Source organism: Phocoena phocoena, chromosome 4, assembly GCF_963924675.1.
Source record: "Phocoena phocoena chromosome 4, mPhoPho1.1, whole genome shotgun sequence".
Lineage (NCBI taxonomy): Eukaryota > Metazoa > Chordata > Mammalia > Artiodactyla > Phocoenidae > Phocoena > Phocoena phocoena.
In genome coordinates, this window is record NC_089222.1 from 90,441,151 (window position 1) to 90,457,688 (window position 16,538).

Consider the following 16,538-nt stretch of genomic DNA (forward strand, 5'->3'; position numbering starts at 1 on the left):
TTTCTGGTGTATCTGTGGGGAGGAAGGTGATCTCCGCGTCTTACTCTTCCGCCATCTTCCCGGAAGCCGCGTGTATAATTCTTATTCAAACTTAGAATTAGGTTTCAATTCAGTACCTACCCCTCAAGTTTTATTTGTACTTTGTACTTTGTGCATATATATGTATATATATATAAGTCTTTCTACCCAAGACCGAAATATGCCTTTCTGTATGTTCAGGGCTTCATTAGTGACCCATATTATTATTTAAAATTTTTCTTCAAATATATCTAGTATATTATAGTTATATTTTTTGTAATTAATTAGATGTACTCTATGGCCTATTAAAAATGAATCTTTTTTCCCATTATGACTAGTTAATATTTTATATAGCAAGATTTCTGATTTTGAGATATAAATATTGTATCCAGTGTAAGAATTCTCTTTATTTCAAGTAATCATTATGCAGTTTTTTTTAAAGCATAATTTATATGATCAAACAGTTTCTGGATCTCAGGTCCTTGCATTGTTGATCTATACAAAGTTTTCCTTCCACAAGGGATTTTCTTGGCCCCTTAAAAACTTTCATTATCTTCCTCTGCCTACGTCAGTATCCATTCTTCCTTTAATCTAAAAATTGGTGATTAATGAATATTAATGGCGATAAGAAGTCAATGCCTCTGAGCATTCTTCTGGCAGACATTTAGAAAGAGTCTGAAGGGGGACTTCCTCAGAGAATGGTTTTTGAAGATTTTTACAGGATATTCCTCATATTTCCTAACTGAATATTCCCAAGGGCTGAGTCCTCATTATCTCATCTCTCTTTTTACTCTGCGTAAGAAATCTCATGTACTCTAATGGTTTCAAGTAATACTTCCAAATGAATAAGTTCTAAATTTCTATGACCTGATTGAACACTTCATTTAAATCTAGGTATGAAATAGAAATTTTCTATTGAAAGTCTATATTGGTATGTTTGACAGAAAATTAATCATAACCTCTCCGATTCCTGTCAAGGCAGTTCATTTAGGCCCCAGTGTCTCCAGTTCTTTGAGGATCTGGGGTTTTAAATAGGTAATCAGCTAGGACTAAGGAATGGGGACTAAAGTAGTAACTAGACTTATGAACTGAGTCAACATGGGAATCGGGGGGGAAAAATGGAGTAAGTTTAGGGGAGGAGAGCCATGTTGGGACCAGATGACTCCAGGAGGAAATAATATAATTCTGTTGCTCCTAAGTATGTTTGGTAGCAAGATGGCTTGGGGACAACACGGGGCAATTCATTTCCATTATTAGACCATGGATACAGTTCTTAGGCCCATTGGATCAGCTCTGAAGTCCATTGGCAATTTGGGCTTGGCTGGGACCAAATAAGCTCAGGAACTAGAGTGGGATAAAACCAGCAGGCAGAGGGTATGGCTAGATGCAGGTTTGAGAGACAAAAGACAAGAACAGAAAGCGGGGGTGGGGCGGGTGGGTGCGGGCAGTGACAGGTACAATGCCGGAAGACACAGCCCCGTATCTTCCTTTACGTGCAGTCCACACTTTACAGCCTACTACATCTACAACTCTTCTAACTACTTATTATCTAGTTATCTCTGCCTGTTTCCCTCTCGTACATAGAATTCCTTTAACAGTACTCAGAATGTTTAATTTTTCCATGGCTTAAAACAATGTTCTTCATCTAAATTTATCTTCACAATATTCAGATGTGAGAAGGCAGATACTCTTAATACTATTTTACAGATGGGAAACTGAGACTTAACTGAAGTAATCGTTCAATGTAGTTATTAACAAGTGGTAAACAAAGACTAGAACCCAGACTTTCTGATTGCAACTCTAAGTTCCTTCCATTAAACCCCACTGTACCACTCAATAATGTAGGCGTAACTTATGGCTAACGATATGGCAAGGGTTACCCTCTAAAATACTGTCTCTGTCCTTTACAGAAAACTCTATCTCTGAATGGCAGTAAGCAACAATCCCATCAGCTAGTAAGTGACCTTGGTCTTAAAATTGTACAGGTAAATTAATCTCACTGGCTTTCTATTCTTACTTAGCCTATAGCCATAAGAGGTTTAGCGTAGTTTCTAAGTGCATATGTTAACCTCAAGTTTTAGTGAAGAGTGAGGGACTAAATCCAGAAAGACCTTACATGAAAACAGCAGGAGAAAACCTGTAGACTGTGAATCATGTTGGGGAATAGCGAATCTATAGCTGGTGGTGAGACAGCACCTCCTGCTAGAGACCTGTGTGTGGTACAGAAAACTTAAAATGCAATATCCATCCGGTCTGCAAACACTGTGTGAATTTAAGACATGCTTGCGTCTGCAAGGTCTGAATCAAAAAGCCAGTCAACGTGTTGATCAAATCTGTAATACCATTGACAAGAACAAAGTAAGAACTTTCACTTATCATTTGGCTATGATTCTCCATTTCCCTCTTTTTTCAGTAAAATAGCCTAAGGTAAAAAGTGTGTGTTCCACTGAATGTGGAGGTCTTCAGAGAACCCACAGCTTGTAGGTGAGTCATTAAACACATTTAGCACTGCCGGCATGAAGATAATTGGGAACTAGCCTCTGTGCCCTTGGAAATGTTCTGCATGTAGGGAGTTATTTTATTTATTTATTTATTTTTTGCGGTTCGCGGGCCTCTCACTGTTGTGGCCTCTCCCGTTGCGGAGCACAGGCTCCAGACACGCAGGCTCAGCAGCCATGGCTCACGGGCCCAGCCGCTCCGCGGCATGTGGGATCTTCCTGGACCGGGGCATGAACCCATGTCCCCTGCATCGGCAGGCGGACTCTCAACAACTGCGCCACCAGGGAAGCCCGGGAGTTATTTTAAAACCAAATTAAATCTTGGCATGGAATTCTAATGCTATCCTTTAAACAAATCTAATAAGTGCAGATTGATTTACAAAGACTGTTTTCAGAGTATTTAATGCATTGGCGACATTTTATAGAAAAGCAAATTACAGGAATCTGCTTTTAAAAGTGTGATTGCATCTAGATCGGCAGATAAAAATACAAATTAGCCAACATGTTCATACTCAAATCAAAAGTTAGAACGCTTCATAATCCTTTTCTTTTTTTCATATCTGACCAATTTATTTTGGGGAAAAACAAAATAATTTAGTTTTAAATTCAGATAAATATTAGTTTCTAAAGATTGTTACTCAACTGTTGTCTTGAATTTACTCATTCCTGAGCTGCAGCACGTTTTATTTCATGTCTTAAAAAAATATAAAAACGAGAAAAGAAAATATGGAATAGAAAAAAAATAAGCCAGAAAGTAACAATCTGAAATACTAGGCTACTGTCTGCTTTTCCTTGTACATTTCAGTTGTTTTACTTCTAGATCTGTATATTTCAAAATGTGCTGATGCCATCTAGAATAAAAGGGAATGGGAAATACTACTGGTAGAAAAATAGATGACTTTAGAAGGCTGTGCATGATAATAGAAGATAAAGAAGGGATAATTAATTCAGTACAGTTAAAACAACTGGCTGTCCATTAGTATGTATGGAATCTAATACAGCCTTTTGAGCCCTTAGGCCAAAAAAACCAGATGACTTAAAAGGAGGTAACATCCAGGAACTGGGGAAAATTAAACCTATGCAAAATTAACAGCTATTTGAATCCTTGTAGCAATGTCAGGAACATTTCTTTTAGGACATTACTGTCCTTTGTTCTTTGTTTTAAAATATGAATTAAGGACTGCCTGCTTATCATGACTGTTTCCCTCCTCATAAATTTTTGCTTAGTGTAGTTGCAAGCAAACCCAGCTCTGCCCCCGAGGAGCTTACAAATCAGTAGAAAAATGAGGCAGATTCTGCTTTTAACTCTGAAAAAGGTTTTGGATATGCTATAGACTGAGTATTTATGTTCCCCTCTCAAATCATATGTTGAAATCCAAACTCCAATATGATGGTATTTGGAGGTGGGGGGTCTTGGGGGGGTGATTAGGTCATGAGGGCAGAGCATTCATGAATGAGATCAGTGCTTTTATAAGGAGGCCCCAGAGAGCTCCCTTGCCCTTTCCTCCATGTGAGGACACAATGAGAAGACGGTTGTCTACGGGAAATGCATTGTCTATGGGCCCAGGAAATGGGCCCTCACCAGACACTGAATCTGCCTATGCCTTTGATCTTGGACTTCCCAGACTAAGAAATGTGAGAAATAAATGTGTTTAAACCTTCCAGTCTATGGTATTTTTGTGGTAGCAGCCTGGACTAAACAGGACGACCCTGTGTGCACACTGGCATGTTGTCTCTCTTTGTCTCTGCCTGTATATGTATCTCTCTGCTCTCTCTCCCTCTCTGTCATTCTGTGTCTCACTCATGTGGCAGCTGCTGACCCACTGTGCCTGCTGTGAGCGTCCCTATTTCACAATGGAAGTCTGTTGCTCTAGACAGCAGCTTCTTAGGCTCCGATGGTGGCATTCCTGAGAGTTTAGAAGATGAACTATCACGTTCTTTAGTTATTCTCCAAAGGTGTTGATGTCATGTCCCAGGCCAGTAATTTTGTTGTTAGCCCAATGTTTGTGGAAGCACTGTGAGTGTCAGTGGTTCATATGCAAGAACAGGAACATGCTGTCGAGGAAGCAGGCACAGACAGTGGCCAAAGTGTCTGGGGCTTGTGTGCCACTGGAGTGAGAATCCTCTTAGTGACAGTCATGGGATGGCCAAACCCATCTCAGGAGCTCAACTGAAATGGCTTGGAAGTTCTTCTCTTTATGATTTATCATAGAGATTTCATGTTTGCTTAGGGAGCAAGTGAACCTAGGCAGGCAGTGATGACTAATGCCACGAAAGGTGTGGAGATGTCAACGTAAAATCAGGTCGTAAGATGAGTAGAGTAAGGATTGCTCATTATCAGGTGATCGCGAGAAATGATATGCAGTTATGCACAGGAAAACAGAAAAGCCACATGTTTAATTAGATCAATAAAACTATCGGCTGTCCAGAAACCTGGAGGATTTACTCTGAGAAGCTCCTCTGCAGTTTTACTATTCTGGATGGGCAACATTCTAAAACACTTTCCTGCTTCCTCAAAGTGCTGGTAAAACATTTTCTTGATATTAGAGTCATTATTATGAGCATTGGTTATTTCATTTATGAAATGCCAAGAAGCACCTATGCCTATTGAAGTTGCTGGAGCTACGTTCCCTGATGTCAAAAACCCTGAAAGTATGCACTTTTGTTGTGTTTGCTCTTACTGTTTTTCTGTCCCTTTCCCTGCTGTCAAACACACTTTACCCATCTTTCTGGTTGTTATAATACCAAAAAGCTTCCAATCTCTTTCTACTCTGCCATTTCTAAGTGGCTTCGGCTTGTACTCAAGTTAACCAAGACTATTAGAATAGTGCTTAAAGTAAATAGATTCCAAAATTTAGAGTATAAAGTTTATAACTATTCTTTGGCTAATCACACACATTTGCAGCCTGCTCTTTGGCACTCAGTAAAAACAGCTAAGGCTTTCTGAGCACTTGTGATGTGCCTACCCCTGTTCTAGGCACAGTACATAGACTAACACACCCAACATAATGATAATAAAACCTGCTTTACAATAGTGGCCATGATGTTAGCACCCCAGACCTCCAGGAAAGGTAATTGACCAGGGCCCCAGGTGCATCGCTTTGAAATCCATCACTGCACTTGAGCTGAGTCTGTGCCCAGGTTTAGAATATGACCAGTGATTGAGTGCAACAGAAATAATACGGTCAGCCCGTTCCTAAGACAAGGGGTCTCCTCTGTCAGCTGGCGATGGCTCAAGGATTCCCTGGCGGATTTGTTGAACCGTAAGTTTCAGGAGTGTCAAGGACACTTCCACCCAACCTTCTCTTGCTCTCTTCACCTGGGTCAGCTTAGCATCCTGGTCTGGCAGCTCGTTCAACCTTCCCTGACTTCCTTCTTGTTTCCTTCCACACAGCGTTTTTCCAAATAAAATCCTTAAATTGGGATTGATAGGTCTAATATCCTGTGAGTGAGAGTCATGGAAAAACAGCCCAGAGAAAATGTAAGACGACATAACAAACCAGAAAAATCAGACACTATCAGACACATGTTTCATAAGGGCCTGGCACAATCAAAAATAGAGATCAACCTATAGCATATGCTGAGAAATTTTGTGATTTTCATAAAAGGGGGGAAAATGGAAATCAAATTAGCACTGAGTTTCTTAACACCTACACCGGAGACTAGAAGTAAATGGAGAAAATCTTCCAAAATTTTGAGGAGGAAGGTATGAGGCCAAATCAAATGTGGGGGGAAAAAAAATAACATTCAAGGGCTGAAAAGTTTTACTTCACATTTATTTTTTCTTAGGAAGCTACTGGAACAGGTGCTCCAGCAAAATGAGGGACTAGATCAACAAAGAGGGAGAAAATGAATCCAACGTAGGAAAACAGATGTGGGCAGTTCAGGGTCATGGAGGAGGGCAGTGCAGATCAACAGCTATGCAGAAAGCCCAACGTGCTGCTCTCCGATTGAAAAGGAAGAAAGGGGACTCAGGGAGGAAAACCTGAAGAAATGACATTGATGGATTATCTATGTTTAAGGATTTCAAAAACAGTATTAATTCATTAGCTGATATTTAACCAATCTGATGCGGTACATTGGAAAAAAGTTACAAGGCTAGTAAGCACAAAGAAAACTATTGAATAGATTTAGAGTGAAGCAATTACATTCTTTTATTATGAAAATTTTACACCTAAGTAGAATAATCTAGTAATCTTGCATAGACCCATCATCCATCTTCAATCAACAGTTACCAAATTTTATCACTTTGTTTCATGTCCCCCTATATTTTTCCCAGGGTTTTTTAAAAGAAAAAAATTACTCAAACTTTGCAGGATTTCACCTGCGAATACTTCATTATTCACCTATTACCAATAAGGACACTTTTTAGCCATAACTACTATGCCATTATCATACATGGCAAAGACAACAATAATTCCTAATGTCATCTAATACCTGGTCTATGGGCAAATTTTCCTGATTGTCTCAAATATACTTTTTAATTTTTCCTTGATTTGAGTTTGGGTCCAAACAAGGTCCATACATGAAAACAGGGGGTTATGACTTTTAAGTCTGATTTTTCTATAATAGTAGTTTTCCTACCTCCCTGCTTCATTTATGCTATTGAGTTAGTAGGAAAAGTGAGTCGTTGGTCCTGTAGAATATCCTACATTCTAGATTTAGTTGGTTGCTTTCTTGTGTCATCTAATTTGCTTTCTATTCTTCGTATTACCCATAAACTGGTATTTAGCTGTTGAAGCTTAAATAGATTCAGATTCATTTGTTTGGCAAGAATACTTCATAAGCACATAATTACTGGTTGCCTTACTTTTTGTGGATTGTCCGTTAACTTCAGAAGGTGTCAGCACAATGAGGCAATTATTAACTCCATATAAAATAAGGAAGTCAATAATTTTGGTATACCAATGAGCTATGCAGAGAACAAAATTTACCAGAGTTGTTAAAATCAAACTTCTGACTTTTAGATTAATCTACAATTGTGAGAGTATGCAGGAGGAACAGTGGTATGCTGGGAAATGTGTAACAACTAGTTTTCTGGGGGGAAATAGCCCTGATAACATTTGCTGGTTTCCATGGCATAAATACTCCCACCATGGCCAATTCCAAGCTAACAATCATTTAATGGTTGACTTGCAAATTTTCTGAAAATTTAACAGTCAGCTCCTATCAGCAGGTAGAATAAGCTCCAGCACACCACTGGGATATGTATAGGAGTCACAGAGTTAAATACTTGTCACTTGCTATAACAGGAAGTAAATAAAGTCTAAAATTGATCAATCAGGACATAAGCAGAATAAGCATCTCAATTGCAAACATGTAAATAAAAGAAAAAATAGCCCCAAAGTTCAAAGTTTTAAATTATGAGACTTTTAGTCTTATACATGTACATACATGATAAAAAATTAAAACTGATTTTTTAAAAATTTTATAACAAAAAAGAAATGGAAAAAATGATGGTAACACGAAAGATATTAGCAAATCTTTGTAGGTGAGGTCAGTGATGGAAACGGCTCTCCTCAAAAAAAAAAGGTCTGTCTCTGTGCAAGAAACAACATAGATTCCCTCATTTCTACAACTAGGAATTGTCCATTCCATTATGGAAATCCTATGGACTTGAAGCTGAGGGTCTAGCCTGGCCCAAACTTGGTAGTGAGTAACCTCGTCAAAACATGAAGTCTCCATTAAAAAGTACAACACGATATTTTCTAGATTCCACATATATGCGTTAACATACGATATTTGTTTTTCTCTTTCTGACTTTCTTAGTGTGGTTACCAAGAGGGGAAAGGGGGTGTGGGATTGATTGGGAGATTCGGATTGACATATATACACTACTATGTATAAAATAGATAACTAATGAGAACCAACTGTACAGCACAGGGAACTCTACTCAATGCTCTGAGGTGACCTAAATGGGAAGGACATCCAAAAAAGAGGGGACATATGTATATGTATAGCTGATTCACTTTGCTGTACAGCAGAAACTAACACAGCATTGTAAAGCAACTATACTCCAATTAAGAAAAAAAAACTGAAAAAAAAAGTGCAACATGATGAAAGTGTGTGGCTCTCGTGGTCAGTATTAAACACACACAGGGTGAGACTGTGGGACTTGAAGTTAAGTGGGCTCCAAGGACTGACCAGGGCCACCTCCTCCCCCAACATTTACGCCATTGATTTGCTAGGGAAAATGAGTCATTGCCTACTGACTCACTGCCAAAGGAGAAGCTGATGAAAGGCTGATGAGCATTCGAGCTGGGTCTGGGCCAGCACCAATATTCCAAAAACAAGAAACACTGTGAAATTGTAGATGTTGCTGGATACTGGTTCCTAAAAGGCAGTGAAAGTGGACATGGACTACACTGTTCTCACCTAAGTATCCACATGCTTCACTGAGAGATGGATGCAAAATGCCCAGTTCCCTGGAAACTACTTCCTATACTAGACATGACCCTGCACCCTGGGCTCTATGCATCCAGAGTGCATGACACTGAACTTACTTCTGCTCTGCTGAAGTTCGGGCAGAGCCTGGCAATGAAGGAGCACCTAGCACTGCTCTTCATCCTGTACTCCTTGCATTCCAGCCACACTGCTTGCTTCACACTACACCTTCAGTTTGCCCTTCTTCGTGTCTCTTTTTTCTTTTTAAATGCAAGTGGTACATGAATTCATCCTCGTGAAACAGCAGTGCAGAAACTGAATAATAAAAATGAAGAATTAATCATCCCCTGTAAACCCCACGTGCTAACGCAGACTACGCCCCTAGCACATTGGCATAAAGTGGATGTTGAACAAATATATACTGAGTCATTAAATAAAATAATAAGGGACGTAACAACTTCAGTACCCTATCTTTTATACATGGACTTCTTTCCTTTCCATTCCTCTCTCTCTCCTTCACTCCCCCTTTTCCCCGTATTTATACCAAGGAAGGCTACTGTGTCTTCCAAATTTTAACCTAGTGCCCAACTGGAGTGATTATCTGAAGGGAAATTTTTAAATGTATTTTTTATTTGTGTCGTTGGTAAGAATTTCAGCTCACACACTCAGGCATTTTAAAAATGTAACTTTTGATTTTCATAATAAAATTAATTTATATTTTGAGTCCCCATTTTACCAAGGAGATTTCTCCCTCCACTTACCAGGGTTGCATATAAACCCCACGGGTGCATCTAAAACTCAAGGTATTAACACAGGTCAGAGGAGCACCCGTCCACACTGGTATTCACTGAGACAGAATCTCTCATCTCCTGCTTCACTTAGAAGGCTGCTGTCTCCGCACGGCTAGGCCTCCTGAGTCAGATTCTCTCTCAGTTACTTTATACTCCTAGGCTTGGAAGCCTGTTAGGCTGGCTCAGGGTTGTCTGACTAGATACTCCTTACAGACTTTCCTCCCAAGCTATGTTAGGTTCAGGGAAACTTGGTGAGTTTCTACCCAGTAAATCACAAGTGCTTCTGCTCTTACATCTGCCAGCCACACCTGGTGTGTCTCTCTCCGCCCCGCCCCCCCCCCCCCCCAACTAGTCTTGACCCTCACAGAGCAGTGCCCCTAACCCACTCTCTTGTAATTCTCTTTTCCTTCCCTGTTCCACACTTCCCCAGCCTATGGAGCTTTTATCTAGCTTGAGAGTAGCCAGGAGAAACTGGCTCTAATTATGTGTTCTTCCAAATCTTTTGTTTGTGGCATAAACTTTATGCTGTGAATCCTAAATGGCTTAAACTATTGAAACTCAAGAGCTAAGAATGAACTCTCGATTTCTGCTTTTCTGTTACAATGACTTATCTCTCAGGCAATGAATGTCTTTACTGAATGTGGGAGGGCTGGATGATAGAAGGGATTACCAGGAACAAAGTCACATCCTTGATACACAATATTATTACTCCACTGCATTTGCAAAACTTTATTGAGCTGCTGGGAGGCATGGTGGAAGGAAGGAAGGCACAAAGATTTATAGGAATTGATCCCTGTACTCAAAGGAGTTTACAATCTAGTGAGATGACAAATGCATCCTCAAAAAATAAAAGTTAGTAAATGAAGAGTCAGATTGAAAGAGGGAAAAGCATTGTACTGACTCTCTAGCTTCAAGGTTCCAGATGAGTCTTGGATATTATAAGGCTGCTTTTAAGACCTGCCCAGTATTGTGAGTAGTGATCCAGCCTATGCCTAGACAGGCAAACTGGATGGAAGGGCCAGGGGAACTCTTCAATCCCATCCCAGCAGGACAGGTAATAGAAAAATCACACTCAAATTTTGAAGGGGTGTGTGAGCAGGCAGGTAGAAGATATGATTTTCTGTGCCCCCAAAGTGTTTACAGTCTAGTGGATAAAAGTCATGTCGAGATTAAATGCCTTAAGAAGAAAATAAGGCAGTATAATATAACAAACTATAGCAGGGTTGTGCTATTCAAGGTACATCTACTGGGATCAGAAGATGCAATGAAAACTAAGTTGCCGAGTTAGGAGAGGCTTTTGGAGAAGCTGAGACATTTTGAGATGTTGAAAGAAGTTAAGAGATTGAATTATTACTAAGAAAAGTAACAGTTGCTGAACATTTCTATACCAGTCACTGTCTTAAACACTTTACATTTATTATAGAATCCTCAACAATAACGTAAAAGTAGGTACTATTTTTATCATTCCCATTTTATAGATGAGGACACTGAGGCACAGAGAGGTTAAGTAAATTGCCTAAAACTACACAGCAGAATTGGAATGCTGGCAGTCTGACTCCAGGGGCTTCACTCTAAATTGCTATGGTATTCCACCTTTAACAAAATAGTTGAATATTTCAACCAAGAGAACAGCTCAAATTAAAGTACAAGGTAGGAGACAGAAGGGTCAGTGGGGACCTAACTAAGGCAGAGGGTTACTGCTAGAGCATAACTTGGAAGCACACACTCTAGGCGCCTCACCTGTATCTTTTGATCCATGCAGACAACCAGTCTGTTGCTGGGACTACATTTATTCTTACATTGTGGCTGAGAAATGAGGCACTCAAAGAACCAAGATGCTAGGAGGGACTTGCCTGGAGAATCTCAAAGCAGAAAACCAGCCCTCGGTCCCTCTGGCTCCTGATCCGCATTCTTGCTGCTGTAATAGGTGTGAAGGTCAATGCACAACCCTCAGGGCCACACCTAGGCATCTGGGGATGAAACCGTGGGTTAAATCCATTTCACCTGCCTTCACTAATCAAGGTCATTTTAAGATTTGCATGTCCTCCAAGCTGCACGTAGCCTAAATAATAAGATGTTTGCCCGAGTTGTTGTCCAGGAACTCAGAGTCAGCTGCTCCTAGTTCGAGCTGAGCCGATTAAGATGAGATAGGACCACCGACCATCCAACTGGGCATGCGCGAGTGTCGCTCAGTGACCTTTTGAACGTGGAGGCCCGTAGCCTAGTTACGCCTGCGCAGAATGTCGATTACCGCACCTTTTTCCAATCACCTGTCCCCACCTCTCCATGCTCTCCACGCCTCAGACCACCCTGCTGCTTCATTCCTCATCCCATAAATACCCCCGCCCCTTGCTTTCTGCGGGGAAGATTTGAGTTCTGTTTTTCTGTCTCTTCGTCTGACTGCCTTGCCGCAAATATATAACTGCCTCAAATCTCGGTATCTCAGCATCTTGGCTTGCTGTGGTCAGGGCAAAGCAAACCGTAACTGGTGCTCTCCAAGCAGTGCCATTGTCAGCTCTTAGACTGAGTCCAGGGTTCTCTAAGAATAATCTTTTGTTAGGTATGGACCTGCAGGAGGGCAGGGATGAGGCCATTTCCTCAGACAGAAGTGGGGTAACAGAAGTCTGATTACCGGTCTAGAAGAAATGGTGGGGGGAAAATGGACCTAAAAGACTTGTCAGAAGCTTTGGCTCCTGTAAAACTCTGAGGGCTTACAAGGGAGGTAGAAGTTTCTCTAAATTTGTGGGTTTGGAACTCAAACTCGTACCGAGTCCCAGCTCGTACAACTTGCTTGCTGCACGGCAGGCCAATAAGTCAGGGGATGGTGTTAGGGCCAGAATACAGACTTTTTGGAAAGCCATCAGACCAAGAAGATGGCGGGCTAATATCCTAAAGAGCTATCTTAATTCGGGGTACAATTCAGGCCTCTCTACTGCTAAGGAAAAAGCGGGATTGCAGACTTCTTAGAGCCACTTGGCCTTGAAGGAAAGCATCCCATTTCTTTCTCTGCTTGCTCAGGTGGGCTGGATCACAGAGCTCCAGCAAAAAATTCAAGTAGTTAGCAGTTACTTTTACTTTACCACTCTTATCTCTGCTTATTCGAAAGGTTTCTAGGCTAAAAGTGAATTTATCTACAAGTAATGTCTGTAACTAACCCAGGACTACGGGATGGGAACTTTCTTAAGGGGACTTAATGAGCTATTCGGTCACAAGAAACATTTCTTTAACGCTTAACTTTTGACCTGAAGGGCTAAAGTAGTAAAATACATAGGCTAAAGAATGAGGGAAACAGTTTCAATGTGGTGTTCTGTTCTTTGTTACAAAACCATAAATAGAGCAGTGGTTTGAGCCAGAAAACATTGTCAACAAGGATACATTGGAACACTAGGATAAAACAAAACCGCCAACACAAATTCTCAGATTATTTAAATTAGCGACCTCAGACAAATCCTGGGAATCAAGCATGAGGGAATGGTGAGGAAGTTTTAGAAGCATGGGTGATTAACCTGTTTACAGGAAGAAAAGTGAGAAGGGCAAGCTGTGGGATTTAATGATGATTACAATGTAATAGTTTACTCATAATATGTACACAAATCAAATCTTTGCTTTAACATATCAGAAGTCCTTGCTCTTTTTAAGGAGCCCTTCTGTGAATCTCTTAAATCACCGGCCGGTCACCGAAGGGCCAGTGGGGGCAGTACCTTGGGAAGGGTGGGATTGCTGGGCTTCTGGCCCACCTCTGACCCTTACTGCTGTGGACAAGGCTCATGACCTCTTTGTGTCAAAGTCTTCAATCCCCAAACTGAGGCAAAACCTATACTGCCTACATTATCACTGAGCTCATGTCAAATAATGTTGGAGAAAACTTTGAAAATATGTGTAATAAACAGCCCACAAAAGGAGGGTATGTTTATCTGTAAAATGCAGGTAACACTGACCTCAGGCCCCAACAGATTAACTCTCCTTGTTACCAGCTCCAGTTATACTTCCAAACGACAAGACATGCCTACACGTGCAGGGGTTGCTTTCCTGCAATTTCTTGTCTTTTATTGACCTGAGTGCATCAGACATTCACCTTGCTGGTTGGGGCAACACTGGCCCTATGTAATGGTTGCCAGTCACAGAACAAAATTTATTACATGGGAATCATCTTAAGAGTTTTGACTGTCTTCTTAATCTAACCCAGGACACCTGAAAGGGAGCCCCAGCTCTACTTGACATTCAGAAGTGACCTTTGGTTACCTGGTTTCTTAGCTTCTCTTTGTGTGAGAGCCCTTAAAAATTGCAGTAGGCAACCTGGCTTTTTAACTTGTGTCATAATTGTTGCTGATCATTAACCCCCTGGCTGCCCTGCAGCCTGTAATACTGTATCTGGTTGTCTGGCCTACAAGGTGATTGCAATTACTGCTATAGGACACATTTACTGGAAACAGATGACCATCTATTCGATTGTAAACAACTAGGCCAAAATCTCTTAATAAGGGTGAAAACCAAGGCTACTAACTTCAGAACTCCCAGCACAGACATTCTTAGGAAACATTTGTTGGTGATTAATAAAAATACCTCATTTGTTTAGCACTTTAGAATTTACAAAGCCTTTTCCCGTATACCACCGATTATTAACATTTTGGCTGAGTCTCTCAGGCTTTTACCTGTTAAAGATACCAACTGTACTTGCTGATGTACAGTACATTTAAACTTAAGCTGTTGTAACTCATATGTTAACAAAATCTGTTGGAATTGTGGTTCTTAATTCTCGTTGCATACTAGAGGTGCAACTGAGTAGAACCCTATGGGACCTTCCTGGGAGAGACCACCCCATGTCCTCTGCCTGCCTCTTGCTTACAGAAAACTTGAGCTTCTAAGGCCTTCCCCAGATTCCAAAGAGCAAATTTAATCAGAAAAGTGAGAAAACGCAGAAACAAAGGAAAACAGTCAAGCAAGACAAAATAATAGCTTAGCCATTCAAGTCAAGGACCTTTAGTTCCTCCTGAACCACACCCTTGAGCTCTTGGGCAGATACTGAAATGCCCACCAGGTGGAAGAAGTTAAACTGCATGCTGACCACAAGCACGTAGATCCCCAAACTGGTTGGAACTAGAAGGTTGATGTTGACTTCGGATTACCTCGCCACCAGCTGACTAGAAGTATGTCCACAAGCTGATCAAGCACTCAGCAACCTTCTCCCTCACCCTGTCTTTAAAAACCTTTCCCTGAAATCCACTGGGGAGTTCAGGTCTTTTGAGCATTAGCCGCTAATACTCCTTGCTTGGCCTTGCAATCAAACCCTGCACTTTCCTTCAGCACAACCCGGTATTGGTAGATTGGAGACTTACTGCACGCAGCTGAGCGGACCCAAGTTTGGTTCGGTAACAGAAGCACCTGGGGGTATTACAAATACCAGGGGCTGGGTCTCCACCTCAGTCCAACTGAATCAAAATGATGTTTTGTTTTACTCTGTCAGGGGGTTCAAATGTGCAGCCAGCACTGCTGTTATACCAGAAAGACCGCAGAGTGGCAGAAAACTGGGTTCTAGGCCCATTGGTACAAAGAGCTGTGTACCATGGATACATATAAAAAGGGAATTCTGGGTCCCAAACTATTAATTCAGAAACAGTTCCTCTGACTGTTCTTTTAGATACAGCCATAGTAAGAAAAAAAAAGTGCTGAAGCCAGGAATTATATAGGTACACACTTTCTACCTTCTAGCCTGCTGGCGTCCATATCCCCACTTCTCCTAGTTACTAAAGAACTAGGGTCCAGCCTCCTCCATGGGAAATAATACAGTCTTAGGAGGCAGGCTGACTGAGTTAGGGTGAGGCTGGCTTTTATTTTATCTGTTGCAGTATCAGTTGAAGGAGACAGGTGCTCGTAAGAAGAAACCCACATTGGCTAGTTGAAGAAGTTCCTTGCGGAAGGCTGCGGTTGCTATAGTCGGGGGCAGGTCTTCTGAAGTTGGCTTGTGCACAAGTGATCAAACTCGGACGATTATCTTGCCTTCTCCCAAACATATGCGAGACTGACTTCTAATTCACCGTGGGCCGGGTACGTTGCTGGCTGCATTCTGGGGTCAGATGGTCAAGGCTCCCTGATACCCGGGAGACCTATTAACAGTCAGGACCTTGTTTGACAAGGCTTTGTCCTAGAATCCTCAGATTTTGTACCGTCACGGCCAAGACAAGAACAACCATGTCTGATCTGCATAACAATCACATTATAGAACCAATTTACCAGGCCAGCATCGTATTTCTCATGTCACAGAGGCAAGGTTCTCCTCAGGACATTCCAGCAATTCCATGGCCGAAAGAGACTATGTTTGCTGTTAGTAGAAGTGTCAGTAGGTGAAAATGAGCTAGGTCATAAATGCCAAACATCACGTTTCCCTTAACAGGTTTTAAAAATTCACAAAAGTATTTAAAAAGTATTCACATGTATTTGATGTGACAGAGATGACCCTTATTGCCTACTTTCTTTTCAGTTCCTAAAATGCAACATAAGTATCACGGACAATTGTTGATCAACAATATAATGTGCTATACTCGCTCTCTGGGTTTCCTTCCGACCATCTGAGTAACCATTTTCAGGCAGAAATTTCAGTTCATATGTTGCTACTGACCTGCCACAACTGGCAAAATGTCACTGAAGTGTCACATGTAAAAGAATGAAAACATCTAAATGTCTCTAGGTTAGAGGCTGTGACGATTCAAGAATTTTTCACAGATAGTGATTCTGTGAAAAGTAGCAGAAAGTTAATGCTGTTGAAGGGAATAGTTTTCATCTGGGCTAAAGTTTGGATTTTTGTTGGATTTGGATTATTTCCTGAGGGTGCACTAGAACAAACGGGGTT

General features: G+C 41.1%; 2 protein-coding genes across 2 annotated transcripts in view; both read left to right on the forward strand.

Annotated features, from left to right (window-relative positions):
• The window catches only part of MORC1 (MORC family CW-type zinc finger 1), a 184,931-nt gene extending 182,770 nt beyond the window's left edge, over positions 1–2,161 (forward strand). Inside the window, 1 exon segment of the mRNA XM_065875870.1 lies at positions 2,094–2,161. Within this exon segment, the coding sequence (XP_065731942.1) occupies positions 2,094–2,161 (68 nt within the window).
• A 10-nt stretch (positions 2,162–2,171) lies between these two features.
• The window catches only part of GUCA1C (guanylate cyclase activator 1C), a 31,977-nt gene continuing 17,610 nt past the window's right edge, over positions 2,172–16,538 (forward strand). Inside the window, 2 exon segments of the mRNA XM_065875871.1 lie at positions 2,172–2,221; positions 2,223–2,376. Coding sequence (XP_065731943.1) covers positions 2,172–2,221; positions 2,223–2,376 — 204 coding nt within the window.